Raw genomic sequence first — 26,900 nt, 5'->3', positions numbered from 1 at the left:
AATAGATCATGCCTGCTCAGGGTGTTTCTGGGATGGAGGGTGGGGCCTCTACAGGAAAGGAAAGGGGCTGCCCTAGGACTGCAGGGTAAATCTGCTGGGAAATTTCAGCTGCCTTGCTGCTGAGGAAGTAGGGTCTCAAAACAGGAAAACGAAAGTGGAAACTCTGGTCACCCCAACGCCTGGCCTGCAGCAAAGTTCCATTTTAATGTTCTGAGTCATCCGTGTTGGGAGTGAATGAGAGGCATCCGCTGAGCCACATAGGAGAAGAGTGGGCTGTGGACTTGGGGTCCCTGAGGGAGAAAGCTGAGCTGGGGTGTGAGCCCAGCCTTTACCTCAGCTGCCCAGGGCCTGCTGGGAAGGCTACAGCTGGGATTGCACCCTCACAACCATACTTTTCTATGCTGTGTATGCCACTAAACTACCAGTGTCTTATAGATCTCCATTTTGTTGGTTTGAGGCTCTCAATAAACAACAGAGATTTTTCAGACTTCAGCATGTCCTGATCACTTCAGAGGGCTGGTGGCAATTGCTTCCCCACTCACCCAAGTCTCTGTACTAAAGTGTCTAGAATAGAGCTGGGCTGCATCTAGTTCCCCCACCCTCCCTGTGACCAGGATGCAGTAGTCTCTACCCCTAACATGTGACCAGCATTTGGAGACAGCTCAAGAGAAGAACACACTCCATAAGGGTTGTGTCTACTGGGGGAGTGACAGCTGGGATCAAACTGGAAACCCGCTAACCCTCTGAGGTGGTTCTCAACCTGTGGGTCGCGACCCCTATGGGGGTCAAAGGTCCTTTCTCAGAGGTAGCCTAAGACCATCAGAAACAGAGATATTTATATTACACTTCATAGCAGTATCAGAATTATAGCTATGAAGTAGCAATGAAAATAATTTTATGATGGGGGCACCACAGCATGTATTACAGGGTTGTAGCAGTAGGAAGGTTGGGAACCACTGCCCTAGGAACAGAGAAAATGAGAAAACAGGTCCTGCTGTCCGCTGTCTGTGGAGCACGCCCTGGTGAAATCAAACCTAGGACAGCAAGGTTCTTGCTTTCCAGAGGGATTCAGCTCCCTGCAGGCCTCTCCTGCCTCCTGACCAGGCTTTCTGAAAACCTGTGTCAACACCCTCTACACCTGTCTCCTCCTTTCATTTCCTTCCTCTTGGCTCCCTGTTGTGCTGATATCTTGCCTACAGCCTGGCTTCCTTGGCCTCCTTGCCCCTCATGTGCCCTAAAGGTCTCTTTAAATCCAAGGACAAGAGGGAGGAATTGTATGCATTCTGAGGATGACCCTGGTCTACAACATCTCAGGTGGGGCCTCCTTTAATCCCATCACTCAGGAGGCAGAGGCAGGCGATTTTCCGTGAGTTTGAGGCCAGTCTGGTTTGCACGATCTAATTCCCAGATAGGCTCCAATGATCCAGAGAAACCCTGTCTCGGCACAAAACAAAACAATAACAACAAAAACTCAGGTGGCAACTACTGGTGACCTTCAGGGAGCCACAGGTCTGGGCAGTCACCACCCTGAGCAAGCAAGGTTGGGACTCCCTTGCAGATTGCAGACAGAAGAAGGGAACATTCAGCTCCTCATCTTTTCCAGCTGTGTCTTCCTGTCATGAGGGAACCCTCCACTGGAACCCCACTCTAGCTCAAAGCCCACAGCCCCCTCAGGCCACCCTGGACAAAGCAGGACTTTGTCCAGGCTGTGGCACAAGAGCCCTGGGGCTTTTCCCTCCTCAAGCTCACCTCCCAAAGACACCTCTCCCCACCCCAGCTGGAATCCTACGATGCTAGCTCACCCAAGACTCTGCAAGATTCTTAATTCTTTAACTGCATTACTTGAATAATAATAAAAAAATTTAAAAAAGGAAAGGAAGAAAGAACGAAAGGAAGGAAGGAAGGAAAAAAAGAAAAAGCAAAGCAGGGGAAGGTTCACAGCACCGGAAAGCTTCTGAAAGAGCAAGGGGAACTGAAACTCCAGGATGTGCTCGCCGCTCAGATTCTGCCACCCAGGATCTCCCTTTAGCAAGGTGCTGCTCTGAGTTCTGGGCCTGGCACCAGTGGCCGGGAACCCCGCCCAAAGCGACCCTCCTAGGCCTTTGCACTCCTCACCGTCCTCTGGGGAGTAGAGCACCAAGAAGCTTGATGGGTTCCCAGGCTGTGGCACGACCTCGCACTCCCCTCCACCCGAATTCTTCCGGCTCTGGAAGTATATTTGCAACTTGTTGATTAAGGTCTTCGGGGGGTTAGGGCCCCAAGACCCTTCGACCAGCAGCGGGAAAGGCCTGGACGCTGCCATGCTGGCTGACCTGCAAAACCGCAACTGCCTGGTTGCCCAAGGCTGTGCAGAGTTTACTTGGAGCTAATTTCTCTTTTGCTTTCATTTCCTGGAAATTCCACCGGGTCCTTACTTTCTGTTTCCATCTAGCTGATCCGGGATTGGAAAAATGCAATACCGCAACCCCCCTCTTCCCCCACACACCCAAGACCCGGAGCACTCCCATTCCCCTCTTTATTTTCTTGCCCCCAGCAGAAGTGAGTCAATCCCTAGGAGCTGGTAGTCCCCAGGACTCTAGTCTCCAGTGCACCTCACATAGTGGCTCACAACCTAGGAGATGCCTGCAGTTCATCCCAGCCACAGCTGAGCTTTGCTCCATCCCTAGGATAACTTCAGTATACACAAAACCCACATTGTATGGCAGAAGAAAAGGGGCTCACAAATGATCCTCTCAGGTTGCTCCCTGCTCACTTAGGAACCACCCGTCAGATTTTGACCTGCCTTTTTCCTGCTTCTGAATTCTGTTTTCTCATCCTTTGTGAACACGGTGTCTACAAACTCCCAGTTTTGAGGAACTTGGACTCTAAGCTGCCTCTGAAAGTAGGATTTGCTGAAGGATAAGAAAAGTTCACCCTGGAGTGGGCCAAGCAAGAGATTGAATTTTAATGCAGGAGTGAAGAGGGCTGACTGGGACAGGGGCGAGAAGAGCTGGGACCCTGTGTATCCTCAACATGCAATGAGCACATGTGTGAGACAGTTAGAGGCTTTGCCACTCCAGGGTTAGGTGTGCTGGCCCTCTGTGGGCCCCAGCAGCCCAGTCTGATGAAAACAGAGAGGGCAGGGAGTCTGTAGAGGCCTGAAGTCTGACAAAAGGAAGGAAGTAGAAGCTGCAAACCTAGCCAGACCTTCCCAGAATGTGACTGAACAGGAAGATGGGGAGTCAGGCTGTGGTAGGGATGGGAGTTTGGGCTCAGAATGTCTTTATTTTTGTTTCTTGGATTTAAATATTTTGAAGATAGAGAAGTCCTAGGTATGTGTAAATGTTAACACAAAGAAAGGATGTGGAAGATATTGGTGACACCAGCCATGACATCTCCAGGTGCCAGCATCAAAGCATCATGAATGAAGACAGAGGCTTGGATGAAGATCTAGGTGTTTTCTACTGATGGGTCCAATTTCTCTGTGGACTACAATCACAATTCAGTGTGAGGCTTGTGGAGATCTTGGTAACACCGAAATGTTTCTGAAAGCACAATGACCAAAAATTAATTCAAAAACAACTGTATAGCACATCTTTGCTTCTGGCCCAGCTTCCTGGTGTTGTCTCCTGACATCACTGCAGTTTTGTTCTGAGCATGCATGTGCACTTTGCAGAGGAGGCCTTCACACTAAACTACACCAGTGAACACTCTGAAACATGCACGTCACATGAGACACTGTGGTATGATATGGGTTGGAGTTTTTATTGTATACAAAGTTTCCGTTCTTATTGAAATATGTCTTAGTAATAGAAAACAGACTTTTAATGTGTTCCTGCTGTCATTATTCAGTATGTAATTATCAAATTAGTCTGTCTTTGGATTGAATCATGTTAGAATGCTTAGTTTTTGAAATTGCTGTTTTGGTGGTTGGAAAGAAGGCTCAGCAGTTAAGAGATCTGGCTACTCTTCCCAACGACACCGATTGGAATCCAGCACCTGCATGGAGGTTCACAACCGCCTGTGACTCCAGTTCCACAAAGTCTGATAAACTCTTCTGGCTTCTTTGTTCTCTTCATACAAGTGTGGTATATTGACACACTTGTAGGGAAAACACCCAGTATAAAATAAAAATAATTAAAATAAAATGTCTTTCAATGACCTTTAGCTTGGGAATTCAGACAGAATTTCCTACTATTTCTGAAAAGGCTCCTGCCATTTTATATTGTGTATTTAATTCAAAGTAAGTTTCTCAGCATTGATAATGAAAGAAAAATGTTCATTAAGTCTGGAAAAAAGTGAAAAGATTCCATATCAAATATCGGGCAAGATTTAGTTCTTTATGTAAAAAAACAACAGTTTTGTTGCAATATGCAAATTTGTTTCCATTTTTAGTAAATGATAAAAGTATATATGAACTCAAAAACTGTCTTAAAATAACTTTCCTTATGAGTTATTATCAGTAAGTGCTTGGCTTACATGGACATTTTTGTATGCCCAGATACCTGACATTGCACTAAAGTTCGTCGGCTGTCAGCAGTAGAAGAAAAAGTCCTATCTCAGCGTCTGTCAAGTTCAGAGATGCTTTGGAGAAAGACAGACCTCGCACATTGCTACTTAATCCCAAAGAACTGAAACAGCATAGAGACGGACGGAGACCCACAGAGAAGAATTTACTGTTCTGTGTTTTGTTTTGTTTCCCTCATCTTTAATAGAGCTGAACAGTGCCCAGGTGTCCTTCTCCAGTTTTCAGCATTCTGCCTGCAAATGGGCTCATCAGCTGATCCAAACAGCTCTGGACCCTGGCGTAGAAGACACAGCTGGGAGGGTTAGAGGGCCAACTCTCCCTGACTTTGTCTCTAGTTAACCCAAACCACAAAGAAAACAGGCAATCCCTTTTCCAGAACTTAGAGTTCCAGAGCTGGGCAAATGGTTTCTCGTTTTAACCACACCATCGGCTTCTAAGTCGTGTTGTAGGTCTGAGAGTTCTGAAACAGCCCAAGCAGGCTCAAGAGTCCACACAAAGCAAGATCTTTAATGAATTTGTCATCAAAAATCAACCACCCAGGGCAATAGTACAGACTTGGAGCTGACTGTGTCTTTGAACATTCCTGCCATCAAGTATTTAAGCAGAAAATCTGCAAACGTCTGCACAGTCACAGTTACATTGTTTGCCAGTCAAGGTTCGGGGATAGGGAACTTTCTTAGGAAGATTTCCTGTGGTGTGCTGGTCTAGCCTGGTTTACTCAACTGTGGCAGGGGGGTTTACTCAACTGTGGCCCACCATAGAGGTCTCACTGCCAGGATGTCAGTGATTTCAGTTACCCAGGGAGGTCTGGGGCAGTCTTAGGAACTTTAACTTTGCTTCACCCTACTTTTCAAGATGGACATCTTATTCGCAATGGCTTCAGTTTGGCTCTTTCTTATAGTTGCAATAAAAGTGATATTTATAGTCGAAGTTTCCATCAACACTGGCTGTTGTGATCTGGCTGCCTTCACTCCCCCGACTGACAGAGGAACTTCATTGTACTCTGTAATTGGCAAGGATGTTTGTGTTCTTCCTGGCTGGTGGTTTCCACAGAAGCAATCCCAGTACAGGATGCCCTGATCTTGACCTCTGGCTGCTCAGCAGGTCTCCTGTCAGCTGTACAAAGGTATGAAAAGCTTTAGCTCTGGGCAAAGTAAAGGTTGCTGTTCTTCCACCTGAAAAGAAGCCTCCGTGTCTCAATCCCAACCAGTCTTGGTATCCAGGCTGTGCTGACAGGCTAAGTGGAGGTTCCACTGAGATCTGGAAAGTGGGGATTCATGAATGGGGTCACTCTATCCACCAGCTAAATCAAGGAGCACATTGGGGAAGGTAATGTGCTTTTTTTTTTCAATCCCAGAGATACTCTGTGGGACACCACTGAAAAAACTATCAAGTATAAAGATGAGGAGGGAGGGTGAATTGAAGGCCTCAAAAAGTAACTGAAACTCTTAAAGCAACCAAGGCGTGGAAGTAAAAAGGAAGACAGCTGAAGATTTTGTGAGATAAATAAATAAATAAAAATTAAAAAATAAAAAAATAAAAAGTTAAAAAAAAAACCCTAAAACAACCCCCCCCCCAAAAGAATAGCTCAAGTTAGCCCCTGGTTTATTATGGGAGCAAGTTTGAATGTTCCAGACTGGGAACAAGCCAAGTCAGATTTATAATGAGAATTGCAGAAACAGAGGCCAGACCACTTGCCTATGGCGATGTTCTCTTTGTGGAGATTGGTGAAGGACGAATTGCCAACAAAGAAAGTAAAACTACAAAAACATCTAAGGGAGATTAGTAAGGCTTTCACAGAAGTACAAGAAGAAGAAACTAGACCTTCGGTGGGCACTGAGGATTAGGATATGAAAGAGGTCACAGCCAGCCAGACTTCTAGTGAAGAGAGGTCAACTAGCACAGATTCTGAGGAATCGGAAGAAGAACAGTTAGAGAGAGAGATGGAGGAGCCGTAGCACAAACCGAGCCAGTGCCAAGTCCACCGGGGAGAGTAGTTGCTCGGGAGTCAGGCCTGGAGCCGGAAGAGCTGGGTTGTAAGCGGGTATTGCCTCCTGCACCTCCCACTTGTAAGGAAGCCGAAGAGGACAAGGATCTGCAGAAGGAGGTTACTGTTAGTCAGATTCCTAGTGATGACAGCTCAGAAAGTAAAAGTTCTGAGAAAGAGTGATCAAAGATCTTCAGTGCTGGCTATGCCTGTGCCAGGACTGTTGTAAACCCTCTGTAAAATCTGTTGGGAGGAAAGTCATACCCTCTGCCCTGCCAGCATATGAAAGTGATCCTAAAGGGATCTACAGCGCTATTGGCGAGGATGCCCCTGGAAAGGGAGTGCTTTTTCAGCGCCAGGCTGCTCATCCTGTCATTGAGATGCCTGAACTGAATAATCTTGGGCAGGTTGTTCACCAGCATATAGCCCTGACATTTAAGAAATTGAAACAACTAAAGGACCTAGTGACTGGCAACAGCTTTGCAGAGCCGTTCTGTCTGGTGGAAATTATCCCCTGTGGCGTGGGGAATATCAAGAGCAATGTATCCAGGTTGACAGGTCTTGCTGCACAGATAGTGTATGGGCAGATAGCTGCCTCCGCCATACGGGCTTGGAAGGCATTGCCCAACAAGGACACAGGAAAACAAATTTTTGAGGATGCAAATCAAGCTATGCCTGTAATTAAATAGTTGACTTTTAAAAATACAAATAAATATTACAATGAGAAGCAACTACATTTTAAAACCTTTGCTGATCTACAGGGTTGGTTACAGGCTTCTGGATTAGTAATAGCCCCTAAAAAAGAACAAAACTGGCCAAATCAAACCCTTATTTGACATCCTTCAGTGAGATTCTAACCCTCTATTGCTAAGGAAGATGACTTCTAAAGCAAACGAGACCTTAAAACTATTATCTCATTTGCCTCTAAGTTTTCCCCCACTGGTGTATTAAAACCTAATCATATCATCACCCCATATGATAAGACACAGCTTAGATATCTATCATGAGTTGTGGACCTTGTTCTTGGCCGCCTCCTCTAGTCAGTTAGACAATTATTATCCAAAAAGTCGGAACAGTTTAAAGGAGAGAATTTGACCAACATGGATGGAGAAAAGGTATCAATGATCTAATCAGGGATGTGCATAAAATACTAGAAATTAGAACATTAGAAAGCTATTAGTGGGTTTGAGCAAGAGAAGAAAGGAGACGCAAATGTAAACTTTTATGATAGTATGGAAAACGAGAGAGGTACCTTTTCAGTCTTTAAACATCTGTCCATATGTCCTTCCATCTCACTGGCATTTAAGTAAAGGCATAAGGGAATATGGTATACACAAAAAATGAGTGAAACACGAGTTCTGTTTCCAAAGCTGACTAAGAGTAGCACTACAATTCAACGACACAGATCCTTTAGTATAAATTTTAACAGAGTTCTACATGAAGTTGCAGGGTTAGGAGTCTGGGGATAAGTTAAAGAGAGACAAAATGAATAGTAGACTAGATCACAGACTGGAGTAGACTAGTTAAATTTTATGTAGAAGACAAAAGAGAAGGCACTTAATAGTAGTGAGGATGTGACACATAGGGATGGGTTGAGGAGGAAGGTGTGAATGAAACCTTTGTGGCACAGTTTTCATTGAAAGATTTGGTTGGTGCAATGAGGACTTGCAGGGAACCTGCCAAGAACTACATCAAAAGTCAGTTGTAGTCACACACCAGTAAAACCAAAGGAGAGACAGACATTGGGAGACAAGAGAAGAAGTCAGAGGGACCCTTCCAGGGCCAGAGCACTTTTCTATCATCACAGTTACAGCTTCTTCAAACAGGAAAGAAACAAAGAAACAAAAACTGAAGGCCTCGTAAAGAGACTTTAAAAATGAAGCAAATTTTATAAGGACTTGCTAAAACTGAGAGTCACCTGCTAAGGAGATAAATTTGAAAAGAACACAGAATTGGAAAAAAGATCAATGCTGGAAACGAAAAAGGGAGAGGGAGGAGCTGGAGACAGAGTGTATAGTAAACACATGTCAGAGTGGAAAGTTGGAGAAGTCAATCACTGAGGGGAAGGCCATGGCAAAATGAAGAGATACAGATCTGAAGAGATTCCTAGATACTTGAAGGAAGGTTAAAGGAATGGATCTGAAACAGGCTACCCATAATGATCCACCTAGGTCTACACAGGAAATGAAGGAGGTTGAAAGTGTTAGGCAATAAATCTAAAAAAGAAAAAGTGAGTGATGAAGATGGACGTTTACCTAGTAGACAATGCCGAATCCTTGGGAATACTACACACAGAACATGAGGGATGCTGAAAATTAAGGCTTTTCTTTAGGATGAAGGAGGGACAACAGTACAAAAGATCAACATTAAAGTTAACATCAGATGTAAAAGAGTCAGTACTAAGAAATGGCAGACACCAGATCTAAAGTTAAATAGTTCTTGGGCCCCAAATCAGGAAGGAATGAAAATGAAAGGTAGATTGGAAACAAATGGAAAGAAAACATGCTGGAGGGCCAACAAGCAGATAAAGTGTGGAATAAAGATCTCAAATGGAAAGTACTGTCAGAGCTCAGTGTGAATCTACTTGATCACATTTGGTCATAGAGACCATGGTGAACAGTATGAGGAAGAAGGATCTGAACAGGAAAGGCTGGAGGGAAATTGGAGGATCTGGGGGTTTAGGAGGGAATGTTTATAACAATTAAGATGCCACAGTACTGATAGAAAGCGACTGATGACAACTTAGGGAGATACTAGGATTGCTTAGTGGAGGATACAGGCAGGTAGCTTGTTCCTGAGAATAGAATCCTGTTACAGGATGGAGAATGAATGAAGATTATGAGGAGGCAAATATATCTAAAGAATTCTTCATTCATGTTGACTATAGTATAGTGATGTAGGAGGGTCATCTGTCTATGTGTTACTTTCATTGGTTAATAAACTGCCTTGGCTTTTGATGAGACAGCAGCTTAGATAGGCAGAGTAGACAGAACAGGATGCTAGGAGAAAGAAGCAGAGTCAGGCAGATGCCATGATTTCCCCTCCCGAGATGGACACTGGCTAGCCTCATTCCGGCTAAGCCATGACCTCGTGGTGACATACAGATAGTTAGAAATGGGTTAGTCAAGATGTGAGAGTTAACCAATAAGAGGCTACAGATAGCAGGCCAGGCAGTGTTTAAATGAATACAATTTTTGTGTTGTTATTTCTGGGTATAAGCTAGCCAGGCGACTGGGAGCCAGGCTGTGGGAAGTGACCCACTGCTCCTTCTACAAATGGCGCCAATGTGTGGACAACTGTATCCACGTAAAGCCTGAGACAGCTTGGAAAGTAATTCTAGAACAAAATAACAGCGTTATACATGGCTTCTTGGTAGCAGCAATTTCTCGGTTTTGCTCTACTTGAAAGAGGCAAGCAAGCACTCTCATCTAAGAGAGGCTTCCTGACTCAGCTTTAGCTGCAAAACCCTGCAGCTCTTTAAGAGGTCCTGCCATGAAACCCTTAAACGGTCTTGATGAAAAGCTGAATGCATGCTTTTCTATTTTTAGTCGTAGTAGAAAAAAAGCTGCGCTGTTTTAAAATGCCGACTTTCTGGGCCGTCCTGCTATGGCAAACTCTGACTCTTTCAGGCAGGCAGCCCGAAGCACTTGAGTGTGGTCTCTGAGCAGAATGCTGTAGCTTGCTTGCTGACAGGGACCTTGAAATGCCATAGAGTTGTGGCAATAAGCATGGCTACAGCAGGTACTTCTGCCATGAGGCTGGAAAGCTAAGGAATGGGCTGGATCCAACCGTCAAAGCTACAGCTTTAATCCTCTCAATAAAGACTCATATGGTCAGAAAAAGAGGGATATACAGTAAAGAGAGATTCAAAGATGAAGAAAACCTCTAAATTGTTTACAGTGTGTTAAAAATATATACAGGCTAAAGGTTAAAGTCCTTAAAAAAGAAAGACAGAAAGACAGACAGACAGAAAGAAAGAATGAAAGAAAGAAAGGAAGGAAGAGAGTAGTTGGGTGTGGTGGTACATACCTTTAATCCCAATGCCTGGGAGGCAGAGGTAGATTGGCCTCTGTGACTTCAAGGGGCAGAGGTAGATTGACCTCTGTGACTTCAAGGGGCAGAGGTAGATTGACCTCTGTGACTTCAAGGGGCAGAGGTAGATTGACCTCTGTGAATTAAAGGTGTGGTAGCACACACCTTTAATCCCAAAGTTTGGGAAGCAGAGGCTGATAGACCTCTGTGAATTCAAGGTGTGGTGGTGGACACCTTTAATCCCAGCATTGGGGAGGCAGAGACAGACAGATCTCTGTGAGTTCAAGGAAAGCCTGGTCTACAGAGTTATTCCAGGACAAAGATATACAGAGAACCTGTCTCAAAAATAAAAGTAAAATAAAAGAAATACAGGTTAAAGTAAAGCCACATAAAGATGGAAAATACACAGAGAATCTTGATACTGTATGCTATTATGCTGTCTTTGAATCGTTTAAATGCCAAGGAAGGAGCAACAGCTGCTAAACGATATTTGTTTATAAATGCTGCTAAATTAATCCAAGATAGGTATGTTGAAAATACCTTGACTTCAAAATTGAAGTCAAAAGGTATGTTACTCTGGAGAAGAGATTTTGCTTTTGTTTCCACAGAAAATGAGAGGCTATGGATTCATTCTGAGATAAGAAAAATCCAGTTTGATCAAGAGAGACCACCTGAGAAATCTCCAGTAGGAAAATAAGGCCTGGATGTCTGAGTTCTACATCCAGAACAGATTCAAGATTGCTCCCTGAGATGATCAAGACTCACAGGATATTCCAGTCAGGACTTGATTATAACTCTAAATTTTCTTTAGGTCCCCATAAGATTATCAGCACCCCCCCACCAGCAGGAAGTAGCCTGGAATACTATGCCCACCTTTCCCAAAAACTGGACTATGGATATTTTCCTTTGTTAAAAAAAGAAAAAAGGGGGAATTGGTGTGGGATAATTGTCTGTATTCTGTCAATCATGTTTTAAATAAACGTTGATTGGTCAGGCAGGAAGTAGAGGCAGGGCTATGAGAACAGGAGTATTTTGGGAAGCTCCCTCTGCATTCCTGCCCAGAACACCAAGAAGCAAGATGTAACCTGCCCTGCTGGAAAAGGTACTGAGCCACATTGCTAACATAGATAAGAATAATGGGTTAATATAAGCTACCAGAGCTAATAAGAAGCCTGAGCTAATGGACCAATCACTTTATAATCTTATGGAGTCCTCTGTGTGATTTTCTTTGGGGCTTGGCGGCTGTGGGGTACCAGGTGGGACACCTCCCTTGGCATCCAGGCTGCCCTGGAGTTGCAACTGGGCCTTTCCACTCTGAGCAACCCCTTAGTGTAATCCAGTGTCAGTCTGCCAGTACAGCAATCTCTAATAGAGCATCCCCAAACTAGGAGTGACATAGGCTCTCTGATACCCCAGGTGGACGCTGCTGCCTTTGTCACTTTTCCTGTTGCTCTGCTGAGACACCTGACAAAAGCAGCTGGAGAGAGAAGGGTTGTTTTGCCACAGTGCCAGGTGATGTCTATCAGTTCAGAAGTCACAGAAACAGGAGTCTGGGATGGCATCAAGGTTCAAGGTGGCTGTCACACTGCACCCACAGTCAAGGAGCAGAGCAGGAATGGATACTAATGGTAGCTCATGCTCTCCTTTCTATGTCCTATTGGATGAACTCTATGTCCATTGTGCACCATGAGGAGGAGAGAGACAACGCCTATGGACAGTGAAACAGCACAGTCGTTAGTAAATCAGCACACGAGTGCGGTCGCTGATCGATCAGGCTACCTTGATCCTCCTGGCAGCCCTGAGCAGGGCAGAAACAGGTTTATAAGCACAGAAACCTCAAACATCTGTGCCAAGTCACAGTTACAAGTTTTCACAAACCTGGGACTTCAGCACCAGGCCAGACTGCAGCAACATCCAACTTCACAGACTAAAATCTACTGGATTCTTGACCTTTCTGGTGTGAGATAACCATTGTTGGCCTACAGGACTACATCATGTAGTTCAGTTTAATGAATCCCCTTTTAATATCAAGTCTATCCATTCTTCTCTGGAGAACCCTAACTAGCATGTATTACTCTGTCTCAGCTACTTCATGTTGCTCTGGTAAAACAGCATGACCTAGGAAACTCATCAAAAAATGGGCCCATTGGACAATGGTTCCTAAGCAATACAGTCCATAATGACAGATGAAGGTGCAGGCAGCAGACACATGGAGCAGCACCCGAGAGCTCACATGTAAAACTGCAAAGAGAGGCAGAGAACACACTGGGAATGCCAGGACTCTTCTGAAACCCCAAAGCCCTCCCCCAGTGATTCACCTCTTCTTCCAACAAGGCACTCCTCCGAAACCATCCCAAACAGTTCTACCCTCTGGGGACCAAATATTCAAATATGATTCTCTGGGGGCCTTTTCATTAAAACTACCACTGAAATAACAACAAATAAAATCACAGGTTAATTTCCATGTGTGCACGCATGGTCCAAGAATGGAGCTCCGTGAGGGGAATTACGAGTGTTTGGTAGAAAACTTCAAGAAAACAAGACAAGAGGCTTCTGACCTCTGGTCCTTCTAAACTTGGGTTTGTCCTTGAAATGTGCTTTTTGTGCCTCTGCTAGGTGTAATAAATAGGAAGGGGTTTACTTTAGATTTCCCATTATCTCACTACTGTCATTCAGATAATGTCTCCATGCAAGTTCTATCCTTGTTGTATACAGCTCAGACTATGGAAAGTTTGCTCATGTTGACTTGCTCATCATTTTGCCTTGCAAAAATGTATTTCCCAGATACCATGATGAGTCTACCCGCTTCCGCACAATGTGTTTATTCAACTGGCTTCCTCTCCCAATGTCAGGGTTTTAGAGAGCAGTCCCTCACTGACTTTGATGTCTCTTTCATGGGGAAGGGGTGGGGTTGATAGAAAACACTTGTTGAGATAATTGACTGTTGGCACCTGTACATAAAATTGGGGGACTCAGGGCTCAAGACTGCCTGTGGGGTGGATAAGTGTGAGAATCCATCATATGGAAGGGGGTCATTATAATTTTAGGATAAAATCCTAAGAGGGGCATCTAAGCCAGGACAGGAAAATCCAATTAGGTCAGATCAAACCAAATTAAAATGCTCATCATTTTATTAAATATGATGCTCCCGGGTAGCCAAACACATGGTGGGAAGACAGAAAAGTGGGGAGCACATGCAAACATGGAACCAGGTGTTTCTCCTCTGGGAGCCCACTTAAATACCCTGTGGGAGTGATCCTGACCTTCCCCCAGGGAGGGGTCAGGACCTGGCATGCTGGAATTTTGGAGTCCAGATCAATATACTCACAGGCCAGGGGGCTGGGATGGATGTCAGGGGCTGGAGCTATGCTCCAGACTTAACACTCCAGACTCTTTGGATATAGGGGTGACAGGAAGTTGAAGTGATAATTATGACCAACATTTTAGGCTCTCTATGGAAAAAGGGGTGTAGACTCAAGTCTGGCTACTTTCTGCGGGCATGGGGCATCATGGAGGAGTGGGAAGCTGGGTGTTGGTAGGTCCACGTTCAGTGAGTGGTGTGGCTGGAAAGGCATCCTGTTTATTTTCATCCTGGAGACACCAGGCATTTGTTTCTTGAGGGAGGTAAGAAGGCAGGTGTCCAGGAGAAAAAAAATATTGTTATTATTGTACCTATGAAATGGGGTTAGCAATGGGATAAGATACAATAGCAGAGGCAACCAGATTTTAGTTGGCAGGTGTCCTTGATCCAGATGAGCTTGTACCAATGGTGAAGTCCAGGAGCTGATACAGGTGCTTTTGGTGTTGTCGTGGGAGCATTTTGTAGGTTGACCTTGACTTAGGCAGCAGGAGTAACCTGCTAAATATGCCTAAAACTGGCTGGGATTAGAAATCTTGGATTTTGCCAGACATGATTTTGGTGTAGCAATAGATCTGTAAACAGCGGCATAATGAGAGAGAGAAATCTGATAACATGCATTTGTATACCTTAAATCATTCTCTTATAGTCTGAAACATTTTTATTCTCAGACCTTTATAATGTTCAGGGACACACCTTAATAACTTGTATTTGTATACCTTAAACACCTTCTTGTTTTAGCTTTGCATCTTTTTTTATGATTCAACTCTTTCATCATTTATTCTTTTGGCAAATATCAGATAACTTGAGCAAAGCTACCTTGCTCATAATAGTTACACATTCTTTGTTTTACGTTTTATAGGCTGTAAACATATGTAAGTGGACAAAATTCTTGACTGAAGACAAATTTCAGAATTTTGACATATATGTTTCCAATGTGAACTAAAGAAGCTCATGGCATTCCCACTAGACCACCACCACCAGCAGCAGCAGCAGCAGCAGGAGCAGCAGCAGCAGCAACAGCAGCAGCAGCAGCAACAGCAGCAGCAAATTTAATTCGCGCATGTTGTTTTTAAATTAGCATCTGCCATTCTTAAAAGATTTTTTCTCATTTAAAGCTAAAATGGTAGAAGGTGGCCATACACTTTATTCATAAATATACTGACCATTTTAAAATAAAACATATATAAAAAACCCAGAAATATATAACTAAATACATTTAAATTCTTGTCAAAACAACAAAAATATTAATGAGTCATTTTAGACTATTTTTGTTGAAAATGGAATTTGCAATAACTAAGTTTCACAGTATTTGTCTTTGTTAATTCTCAATGCTGCTATTTTAGCATGAAGATAATATTACTTAAAAATAAACTCAAAACATTCAATTTAAAAATTTTCATTCTTTTGTAAATTTCAGAGGAAAAAAAACCAGAAGTTACAAAGCAGGTACCCTTTAGAATACACTGTGCAGGAGGCAGAGGCTCTGCTAATCTGCTGGAATGATCTCAAAGTCCTGACTCACTCTACTGACCAGCTTGACAGTGTTACCTGCTTTTAACATCATAAGCCCATTTTTTATGCATAGACAGTATACATTGATCAAAAGCCCAAATATTATAAACATGATGCTCAATCTTATTATATTTCTAACTTGGAAAAAAACAGATGAAACCAAAATTTCATTTTCATAAATTTGTTAGTGCAAGAAATTGAACCTTGAGCCTCATGCACGATAAGCAAGTGCTCTACTGGAGCTATGCCCCCATGTCATGGCGCTATGCTACAGAACAGCAGGCACTTGTGTGTGTGTGTGGGTACAACTCTCGCACAAAGAACACTGTTAGAAGTGAGTTGGTATCCTAGTTACATAAGTCAGTCCACAGAAAACTGTTCTGTACTGACTTTCAGCTCTGGCTCCTCAACAGTGGCCTTCAACTTTACTTACACATACAATATAATAATTACACATTTGAGTGAAAAAAATGTGACACAACCTGGAGCAAGAAAACTTTCAGTCAAGGCTTTCTCTGAATCCTAGAAAGTGAGCACAGCAGAGATCTTGTTAGGACAAACTGGGGCAGGAACAACAGGAGGTGAATGTGGCTGTGCATTACTAAAAGAATACCTTGCACAGGTGAATAAGGAGAGGCCACTGGATACTTCTTAGTGGAAAAAGGCTCTAGGAAAAGCAAAGCCACTGAGAAGGAGAAAATGTAAAAGTTATCAGTTGTGATGAGAATAAAGATATGAAGTAACTTCAGCCTCAGGCTGGAAAATCAGCAGCGTAGAAGTCATTGTTTTAGAAAAGGGAACTCTCCTATTTGTTAAAAAGGTTGAAAATGGACACAGTGAACACCTATTTACCACTAATTTTGTTTAATCCCTTTGAACTCAACTGATTCTCATGTAAGTATTCAAAAATTCCTAAAAGTCATTTCTCCTTAGCTGCAGAGATGTGCTACATAACACGTTTCACCTTGCTGATCCAGTAGTATCAAAATTACTGTGATCACGCTCATTCATAAGCATTAATAAACTTGATGACACCACAATACATTCCTACCATGACAAAGAAGATGTCTCCATACTTTAAGAAAAACTATATCAAATACTCACTTTGGAAATATAAATTTGTAGGGCCAAAATTTAAAACAAAAATTATTCAAAATCAGAATGTCCTGGATAACTTAAACTCACTAGTGAGAAGGTTAACACCTTGTTCTATGAATGATGTTCTGCACGATTTACTGTAAGTCCTAGGAATGTCACTAAGAGGGCACTAGTTAAAGTCAATCCAAGGGATTTCTAAAGAGCCTGTTTGCAAGCTTATTTGCTCATAAAACTGACTTAAGGTAGCTGTGTTTTTCAGCGGAATTGCAACAATCTAGCACTTGATAGGAATATGCAGATTGGCACACTCTATAAAACATAGTGTTACATTTTGCAAACTAGTTGCAATTTTCAGTAGCCGAGTCTACCAACCGTGTTACAGAATTATAACGTTCTCCTAAGCCATATGCATGCCTCATGTATACTAGTACTAAAGGATTCCTCGAATATTCTTCACCAACTACAATAGGAGGAGTGTCTGCTTATAGTACCTCGATTGGTGTTTGTAGAATGTGAGAGACAGAGCTCTTAGCTTGGGCTGACCTCCCCATGCCGCCGTGTTCACAATGTCATCACAGTATTTTTCAAATTCCTCTGGAGCATACACATTTCCGGTATTGGGGTTTGTTAAAAATGGCAGGAAGTCTTCTGAATGGCTCTGCATATACTCAGCAGTCCGCTTCCAGAGGGCAGCCACAGTCAGAGCATAGTCCTGCTCTCTCAGCTGATCCTCAAGCACTCTATACATACAATGACTGTCAGACAGAATATGCTTGATTTCCAATTCTCTGGCTGCCAGTATCTGAGCAAGTTTTTCACTCTCTGCTTGTCTGGCTCCAGATAAGTTCTTAACTTCAGCTTCAGCTATCCTTTCTTCCCACTCCTTTTCCAGTGCAGCCTCCCCCCTTTCTCTTTTGTGCTTTTGAAATTCGAGGTGGTTGGTTCTCAAGTACCAAGTCTGAAATGTTAACAGCGACAGAATCTGTCTTACTCTTTGCAAAAATCAGTTTCAACTGCTCCAGTCCTTCCCTGTGTTTCTGTTCCATTTCTCTCTCCAACTTAGCTACATCTTCAATGAACTGCTTCCTCCTCTTTTTTTTTGTCGTTTTTGGGAACAGCATTCTTCATTCTCTGAATCTTGGCTAGCAGCTTCTTTTTCTCCTTGCAATGCCTTCTCACCAACTGCTCCTCATGGTACAGCCGAGACCTCCTCCATGACGACGGGGCGGCCAGGCACACTCGCAGGACCAGCCACGCATGGAGCTTTGCATCTTAAAATTCCTTTTATTTAACATGGTAAGAAGTCATGTTGAAATCTGTTTTGTGAGATTGTCCCTTTTCAACTGACAAAACATCTCAGCCATCAAACTGCATCAGAGATCTCAAGGACAAAATTTTATCTGAGTTACCGATTTAAAAAGGACAGAGAACTTACTCACTTGGCTACCTAGACAGTTATTCCTCAGGGTCCTCCATGGTCACTGAGGGCAGAGGTTTCAGAACAGCTTTTGTCTTCTGCTGTTAGTGCAGGCCTGCCAGGCGTCAGAAGATCCTGTGAGGTTAAGAATTTGTAGGAAGACTTGGCTACCTTCCATAGGCAGCCAGGAACTCGATTTCAGTTTTCCTCCATCTACTGTCTGGAGATCTTCAGGAGTTTAGAAGGAAGGCAGTTTTTCCCAGTGGTTAGTGCTGTCACTTGAAGCGAATTATGGATGGATGTAGTTCTGTCTTCTGTATTCTGCCTTCTTTGGAGGAAATGAAGTGGGGCTGCCAGGATTGTGGGGCAATATTATACAGGTCACATATTTCTGCATTATATTGGCAGCCAGGCTCTCAAGCCACAGTAGCTACTGAGGTGCTAAAAGCACTTACAGACTGGCTATCTCCTGAGCTCAGGATATGCTGATGCTGTTTTTTGTAATTATGGGGACCACCTAGGAAGAGGTGTTAATCCAAGCTAGTTACAGAGCTGAGGATGTGACTTTAGTCCTGCTACCCCAGAAACAGAATGCTAATGATCTTTCCCCTCAGTTTACTTTTGGAGAAAAAGCTGTTTGGAGAAAAAACATGGGTGATCTTCAGGATTTGAATGAACCCTGAGACTCCCTTCTGATATTGCTGTGTGAACTGTGTCTCAATTATCCCCATGCCTCCACGCTGGTCCAGAGAGATAGTTTATGTTGGGATTGGACCCCAACTCAGGATCCATCCTGTCTCTCAGTTATAAAAAGCCTTTTAATAATTAAACATTTAAATGTCATATTCCCCAGATCTCTGAGCATTTGAGGGCTTTTGATTTGGTATTTATAAGTTATGACTACAGTATAGGATCTGCCTGCAGAGCTGGATCCAAACTGTAAGGTTGTGGAGGAATGTTTTATCTAGAAACCTCCAGCTTGACTGTATTGGTTTTTAACTTAACAGGTGAGATTTATACTTGTGAATAACAAAGAAAAAATTGTTTGTAATAGAAGCTTAACAGTAAAACTGACAATAGTGAAGGACATCTTACAGGAAAGGAAACTGACAAACGTGAGGAATATCTTTTGTTAATCTGAAATAGATATTTAAACCTTAAATTTTATCATTGTATGGAATGTACTTTAAAACAGAATTGAATCACATGTACAGTATGTTGTACCATATTTAACCATATATTATCATCATTTAAAAGTATATACCAATTTAAAATATTTGAGTCTTATTGCTTTCTTAGTCTGGAAGGAGATACAATAAACAGACCTCATTAAGCTTGCTTAAAATTTTTTTTAACAGTATGTCCATATATTTATACATGCAGTTGAATTTAATTTACACACAAAGTCAAATGAGAAGTGAGTGAGAGAAAGATGGCTTTTTTTAAAATCACTGACTGATACTTTGCAACAGGGAGGTGGGGCATTAACAGAGAGAGAGAGAGAGAGAGAGAGCGAGAGAGAGAGAGAGAGAGAGAGAGAAAGAGAGAGGGAGAATAAAAGTAGAGAATTAAAGTCACAGATTTTAGCAGGTGGGAGAGAACATAAATGGTGCAGAGGTAGGTGTTATTCCATTGGGACACTTTAAGAACTAACCACGCCCAACCCAGCCACTTTTGACCCTCCCCCCGCCGCCATCTTCTCTCTCTCTCTGGTGTGTGTGTGTGTGTGTGGGTGCGTGCATGTGTGTGTTTGTCTCGTCTCGTGTGTACATGTGTCTTTGTTCTTTTTTTTTCTCTTCTTTAAACAATAAATGTCTCCCTCTTCTTTAAATAATACTATGTCCTATGAGCCTTTTATCCGCCGTAACCGCCCGCCTGACTCCCCCGGCCGCATGGCGCTGCAGGGACTCACGGCCATCCTTGTAGGACTCCGCGAGCCGCCCAGGGCCATCCCATCATCATTATTTTAAAAAGAACAATAGTAGGTCTCTGCATGTAATGAACACCTCAGCAGGCCCTGCGAAGGTGTGCATCACACAAACACACTATATGCAATAGAGTCAGCATAAAAGTAATTTTTAAAAGCATAGCTTGGTGTGAGAGGTTCTTCTTTCTATGTGTTGCTTTTATTGGTTAATGAATAAATAACTGCTTTGAGCCTATAGCAGGGAAGAACAGAGCTAGGTGGGGAAAACTAAGCTGAATGCTGGGAGAAAGGAGGCGAAGTCAGAGAGAAGTCAAGGAGCCGCCAGAGACAGATGCTGGAAATTTTACCTGGTAAGCCACAGCCACGTGGTGATACACAGCTGAATAGAAATGGGCTAAATTAATTTAAGATATAACCAATAAGAAGCTAGAGCTAATGGGCCAAGCAATGATTTAATTAACACAGTTTTTGTGCGATTATTTTGGTTCTGGGTGGCTGGACAAACAAGCTGCCTGCTGTTACAAATTGGTGCCCAATGTCTCCCCCTACAAATTGGCACCAATGTAGCAAACTAAAATCCACTTGAAAACCTGAGAGAACTTAATTCTAGACACAAAAATACAGTGTTTAACACAGTTTCTTGCTGTTTACTGGTGGCAAGCCACAGCTCCTTTAAGATAGGTTTTCCTCACTCAGCTATAGCAAGAAAAAAAAAGCTATGCCATTTTAAAATGCTCGCTTTTTGGGCCATGCTGCCACTTGACTGCTGGCTATCTCAGGAGACCAAACATTTGGATGTGGTTTGTGAGCAGCGAGCTATGGCTTGCTTGATGACAATGTGGACTGGCTGTGTGCCTGAAAGTGGGGTGGTGTCCATGGTTTTCAGAGGCATGAGTGGCTCCACCATGCTAGACTGGGCATGGCAAGCAGTAAGTACGGTGTATACCCTAGTAGGCACTTATTGTTTTAAAAAGCACTCCTGGACAGTAAATAATTACATATACACAGAAGGATAGATTCAGACAGATATAGGCCTCTAAATGAGAGTCACATGTTGGATAAATGTATGTAAGCTTGGAAGAGAGAATAAAATGAGTATAGAGAGTTATAAAAGGAAGTAAATGGTTTATAAAAAATAAAGCAAAGTCTTTAAAGAGACAGAGTACAATCATATATTAAAGAGGTAAAGATAATTAAATAAATACTAAAAAGTAATAGAGTAAAAACAAGTCATGTAATGATGGAATATATGCAGAGAGTCTTGATTATGAATATTAATATGTTCTCTTTACATTTTTTGACTGTAAAGGAGCTAAGTACAGAGAGACATTTCATTGTATGGACTGCTAAATTAAATCAACATAAAGGTATCTTGACTTCAGAATTTGGCTAAAAGGATATGTTTCTTTAGAAAAGAGATTCTTCTTTTGTCTCCACAGAGGATGAGAACCTGTGACTTCATTCCAATCTAATATGATTTGATGGAACACGACCCCCTGAAAGATTGCTGAGAACACCCCTCAAAATTTATTTCACCCAAGTGCTGACTGTAATGAACCTAACACACAGGATACACCATAAAAAACCTGATTAACAATGCCCCCAAACAGCAGGAAGCAATAGGAACAGTACTATGTCCATATTCTCAAATATTGTTTATAAGTGTTTGTTTATATTTAGAGGGGGATATGATATAGAGATGAATAATTTGCTTTGGTATGGATCTTGGTTTAGTGATACAAATTTAAGGTAAATTTTGTTATATTGTATATGTTTATTTCTGCCCTTGATTAATATATTGTGTTTGTGTAGTTCACTTAAAAATATAATAAATAACTAAAAAATATAGGTTAATAGATAGTCATCTGTAATAGTCAAGATTGTAATCATGATATTTGGATTTTCTAGATATATAGTGATATATTTCAATTAAATAGGCATTCTTCATATCTTTCAAAGACTACAGAATATGGTATTCTTCAAATCTTCCAGAAATGATCAGAATATGGCATTTGCATGTTTTAGAACTTAGGACTTTTTGTGACAATGAGACACATCTGCTCCTGGTAGCACCAATCTACTTGAAGAGGAAGATGGGCATCAAAGAGCCTCCTCATGGAGTTTGTTAGCTATTTGTGCAAGAAACTGCTCTTGCCTGGACTGTTTGACTAGACATGCAGGACCCACAGAGAAATGACTGTTGAACTTGCCTAAAGGTGCTATGGCCTTTCGGGATCCCTGCTTCATGAAAGACTCTAAGACATTCTGAAGGATACAAAAGAAAGTGACCGGAAAACTGCCAATATAGACGGAACTGTCTTTAAAATTTCCTGCTTCATGAAAAAGTCTGCTGGATACTATGGGTTTGTAGGTTGAAGATGGATGCCCCAACGGTACAAAATAGCTTCAGGTGACTGTCCTGGCAGCAAGATGTCTCTATCAATTCGAGAGTTTTGGAAGTTGCTTACAATGTACTTCCTGTTTACTTAGGTAATATATCCTTCTGGAGTCTTTGATGGAGTTGAAGAATTTATACTTATAGTATTCCTTAGTTATGATAAAAGATAAAGTGGATATAAATATTGTAACGGTAATTCTTGTTTGATAGTTTTTGTCATATGTAAACTTACTATGTTAAAGTTAAAGCCTTTCTTTTTGTTGAAACAGAAAAGGGGAAATTGTGTGGAAAGTCCTTCTGTCTATGTGTTGCTTTTATTGATTAATGAATAAAGAACTGCTTTGAGCCTATGGCAGGGAAGGACAGAACTAGGTGGGGAAAGCTAGGCTATATGCTGGGAGAAAGAAGGGTGGGCAGAATCAGACAGAAGCCATGAAGCCACTGGGGACAGATGCTGGGAACTTTACCAGGTAAGCCACAGCCATGTGGTGTTATACAGTTTAATAGAAATGGGTTAGATTAATATAAGAGTTAGTCAATAAGAGGCTAGAGTGAATGGGCCAAGCAGTGATTTAATTAATACACTTTTTTGTGTGACTATTTCAGGTCTATACTAGCTGGACATCTGGGAACCAATAAACAGCCTTCTCCATCAGTATCCAGGAGCTTAAAGGTAGTTGGTGGGTCATGTGGGTGTAGCTTGCTGCTGGTGCTGGTTGGATATATGTGCATCCTCAAGTGTTGGTGCCTCCTTCGTGTCTTTACCTCAAACAAAATGGCAGTGGTTGCCCCTAACAAAGATGGTGACTGTCATGTCATGCAAAGCAGTAATGGCGGGAATCTGAAATAGATAGAAATAACAAGAGAGATATATAGGATTCTCAAAACTTACATTTAAACAGATCATATTAATATGGCCACACATCATTCACACATTCTTTTGTACACAAAATAGAACACCTTTTTTTTACCCTTTATTTATTTTATTTATTAATTTATTCAAAATTTCTATCTCCTCCCCACCTCCCTTTTCCATCCCCCTCCCCACCTTCCCCTCCTTCTCTAGTCCTAAGAGCAGTCAGGGTTCCCTGCCCCGTGGGAAGTCCAAAGTCCTTCCCCCTCCATCCAGGTCTATAAAGGTGAGCATCCAAACAAACCAGGCTCCCACAAAGTCAGTCCATGCAGTAGAATCAAAACCCAGTGCCATTGTCCTTGGCTTCTCAGTCAGCCTTCATTGCCAGCCACATTCAGAGTGTCCAGTTTGATCACATGCTTCATCACTCCCAGTCCAGCAGGCCTTGGTGAGCTCCCATTAGATCAGTACCATCGTCTCAGTGGATGGACGCACCCCTTGTGGTCCTGACTTCCTTGCTCATGAAAAAGAACACTTTTTAATGCTGTCAGCTGCAGACCTGTGGAAAGGACATCCAACCTGATGGCTGGAGGAGTCTGAGGGGTCAGAATAGGTGGCAGGAAGTCCAGGTGCCTGTAGGCAGGATGGTAGGTGGTGGTGGTAGTGCTGGAGGTGGAGCCCCAACTGCAGTCTGGACAGGAAGGGAGCTATGTCAGGCCAAGAGTGAGCCACGCAGGCCCCAGTTATCACCATGGGCCTACGGTGCCTCTGAGCAAGACACTGGAGACCAGATGAGTGGAGGAGGTGATGATGAGGCTGATGAGTCACCCGGATCACTGAGCAAGCAGTGGCAATGTGGCCAGGACTGGAACTAGGCTTTCTGGATCCTGTGAGATTCTCAGTGGTAGTGGCACTGGAAGGGCTCCAAGAAGAAAGATTCCACCACAGACAGGCTTAGCCAAAGTGGAAGGCAGCCTGGCAGAGGGAAGAGAAAAAGGGCAGGAGATGCCAGTGGGCAGAGTTTAGAGTATGGCTGGATATAAAAAAACTTCTCCATCTGCCTGTTCACTGACAAAAATTAGAAAGCTCCTAGGACTGAGCTAGTGACCTGGGCCAGAGCAAGTCTGAGGCAGCAAACTTCAAGAGAGCAGGACTGAGCAGTGACCAGGGTTAGAGCGAGCCTAGGACAGTGAGCTCCATGGGAATAGGAACAGACCCAGACAAGTGTCATTTGTGGAAGTAGGACTGGGCCAGTGACCTAGGCTGTCGGGGTCTAATCCCCACATAAACTATCTCTGTGGACCGGTGTGGAAGCATGGGAATAAAGACATGACTCACATGGCTTTATCAGGAGGGATATTCTTAGTGATTCCTCATGAAATCCTGAGTTCACATGTTGAAAATTCCCCTCGTTCATTATCCAAACAGTCTTTATACCAAAACGTAAACTGAGGGGGAAATTCATTAGCATTCTGTTTCCTAGGTAGCCAGGTGAATGACTTTAGTCATGTCCACATCTACCTATGCCCTCTCTATGCTAGCTCTGTCTTGTAGGCTGAATTAGTTACAAAGAAAGGAGCAGAACAACATCCTGTCCCTTTGTTAGTGTAGAGACAACCTGTCTGGAATGTTATGTGACCTTCTCAGGTGTGTACTATGGCTCGAGAGCCTGGCTGCTGTATCATGTAGAAATATGGTCCCACAATCCAGTCTCTAATATTAATTTTAATAAAACCTGTGCTTCTGCAAAAGAACAGATGATCATGCCTGCCTTGGGCAAAGACTTCTTCATTTACCCAAATTTTCTTGTCTTTGAAACAGGCATTTCATTTATGCAAGCTCCTGTCTTAGGCATCTGGGAAGATGAAGCTTCAAACCTGTCATTGACTGTTGATCTCTGTGAAGAAAAGAGATTAAAAGAGAGATACCTTTGGGTTCTGTATTGGAGCCATACTTTCTTGTCAGGATAAATTATGCTTTATGCATAATCATGCTCCTAAAGGCTATAGTCTCCTGTTTAAAGGAGAAGAGAATTACCTGAGTTGAAAATGTTTCTTTAGCTAGTTTAAACCCTCTTAAATCTTTTACACTGTATCAAAATCTAAAATTCTTTAACATATGCATTAAATCCCAACATTTACAGGCCGTGTCAAACTTTTCTCAGCAATTAAATACATCATCAGGACAATACCATAATTCTCAGCATTATTGGTCAATACCAATTTTTTTCAGCATCTTATATGAAGTTACACATATCATCAGGTTAGTACCATAATTCTCAACTTTATTGGTCACCAACTTTTCTCAACATCGTATATGCAGTTACAAATATCATCAGGTCAGTACCATAATTCTACGTATTATTGGTCAATACCACTTTTCTCAACATCTTTTATGTATTTACAAACACTATTAGGTCATTACAATAATTAACATAAAATCCACAATTAAACATTATCACAATTTTCTTACTTCCACATTAAACAATAGACAAGCAAAGTTTTTCTGATGGGTAAGAGTACAATGAAATTTCTGTTATCAAATACCAGTTCTAGTCTCTGAACAGCAGTTAAACCCGAACAGCAGTCAAACCCTTAGTTAAACCTGTCCCCCTTCTTAACTGAAGAGAGATTTCAGTCATTTGTTTTGAGTCTTTCTTTCCTTGAGTGGAAAACTTAGGTCTTAGTTCTCAGGTCCAATATTTTAATCAAAATGAGTTCTGTGTCCCAAAGTTTAAAACAGTCTGTATTTCAGTTCCAAAACAAACAGGATTCAAACTGCAGAAAATTGTAGTCATCACAGTCAGGTCATCTTAGCAGAGCTTCTGGGTCTGTGTGTGTGTCCCAAGTGTCTGGAAGCAGCTCAGCATCTGTCCCTCAGTGCAGCATGGTACCCTACAGTGTAGAGTGGTGGTAGCAGGTCCTATGACCAGGCACTCCTCTCTGTGGGGATGGGGAAGAATGGACCAAGGTTTCCTCTCCAACTCCTTTCTCCAACTCCTCTATAGGGACGTTTGCAGTTATGATGTCATCAGGTCTGCCACTCCTTTACTGTGTGTGCAGTCATCTCATCCACCTTTATTTTTCTTCTGTGATAAAAGCATAAACACATTTTTGACCCCAAATTAATATAGGTTGGGTCTTTTTATAATTCATTGCAAGGGCTTTTTTCACCTTGCTTTAGCAAAGGTCACCTTTGTGTAATCATGCCAGATCATCTGCAGGAGATCAGTCTGCACCTTATATCCTTTTAGGGTGTTTTCAAGGAGCCGTGGTATACTCCACAATTTCTTTTATTATTAACCATATATGCAGTCCTTCCATTGGAAGAGCCATTTGTAAAATACAGCATAACATCCTTTTAGGTATCTTTAGCTATAACATTAGCAAAATACAGTTGAGCAAATTGCAGCAATGATCATCTGGGAAATGGCCATTACTCTGGCCTTTGAATTAAGCAAATACTACTGTCCAAGAATCAATCTTTTAAAATTATTAATTAATCTATTGCTTAGTATAAGAAACATTGATCATAGTCGATTCTTGGTGAATCACCCGAGGTCTGCATCACCACCCTCCCGGTATGGACCTCGGCTGCATACCACCATGAGCTTGGGCAAGGGCCTAGGGGTTAAACAGAGACACACACACACAGAGTTCGGGTCACTCGCCAAGAGGTGAATGCCAAGTTATTTAGCTTTATCCAGAGTTAATATACTTTTTCCCCCAGTAATGGAAACCCCTCCCAACCAGAGGGGGTTGTGAGAACTTTTCCACAGGCAGGTGGGCGAGAGGTGCAGGGCAGTGGC

General features: G+C 42.5%; 1 protein-coding gene and 1 pseudogene across 3 annotated transcripts in view; both read right to left on the bottom strand.

Moving 5' to 3' along the window:
- The window catches only part of LOC125413061 (protein mono-ADP-ribosyltransferase PARP14), a 651,703-nt gene that overhangs the window by 91,237 nt on the left and 533,566 nt on the right, over positions 1-26,900 (bottom strand). For 2 of the 3 annotated variants that reach the window (XM_087901082.1, XM_087901068.1), the window contains exon 1: positions 2,116-2,335. The exons of the other annotated variant lie outside the window; for it this stretch is intronic. In XM_087901082.1, the coding sequence (XP_087757208.1) occupies positions 2,116-2,302 (187 nt within the window). In that variant the 5' untranslated portion in view covers positions 2,303-2,335. Of the gene's footprint in view, positions 1-2,115; positions 2,336-26,900 lie in introns of those variants that run through there. 3 annotated transcript variants of the gene reach the window in all.
- On the bottom strand, positions 16,767-17,752 carry LOC125413173 (deubiquitinase OTUD6B pseudogene; annotated as a pseudogene).

This window comes from Myodes glareolus, chromosome 2 (assembly GCF_982192425.1).
Source record: "Myodes glareolus chromosome 2, mMyoGla1.1, whole genome shotgun sequence".
NCBI classification, from domain to species: Eukaryota; Metazoa; Chordata; class Mammalia; order Rodentia; family Cricetidae; genus Myodes; species Myodes glareolus.
Note: the sequence above shows the minus strand (reverse complement) of the source record. Positions and strands in the feature narration are given on the sequence as shown.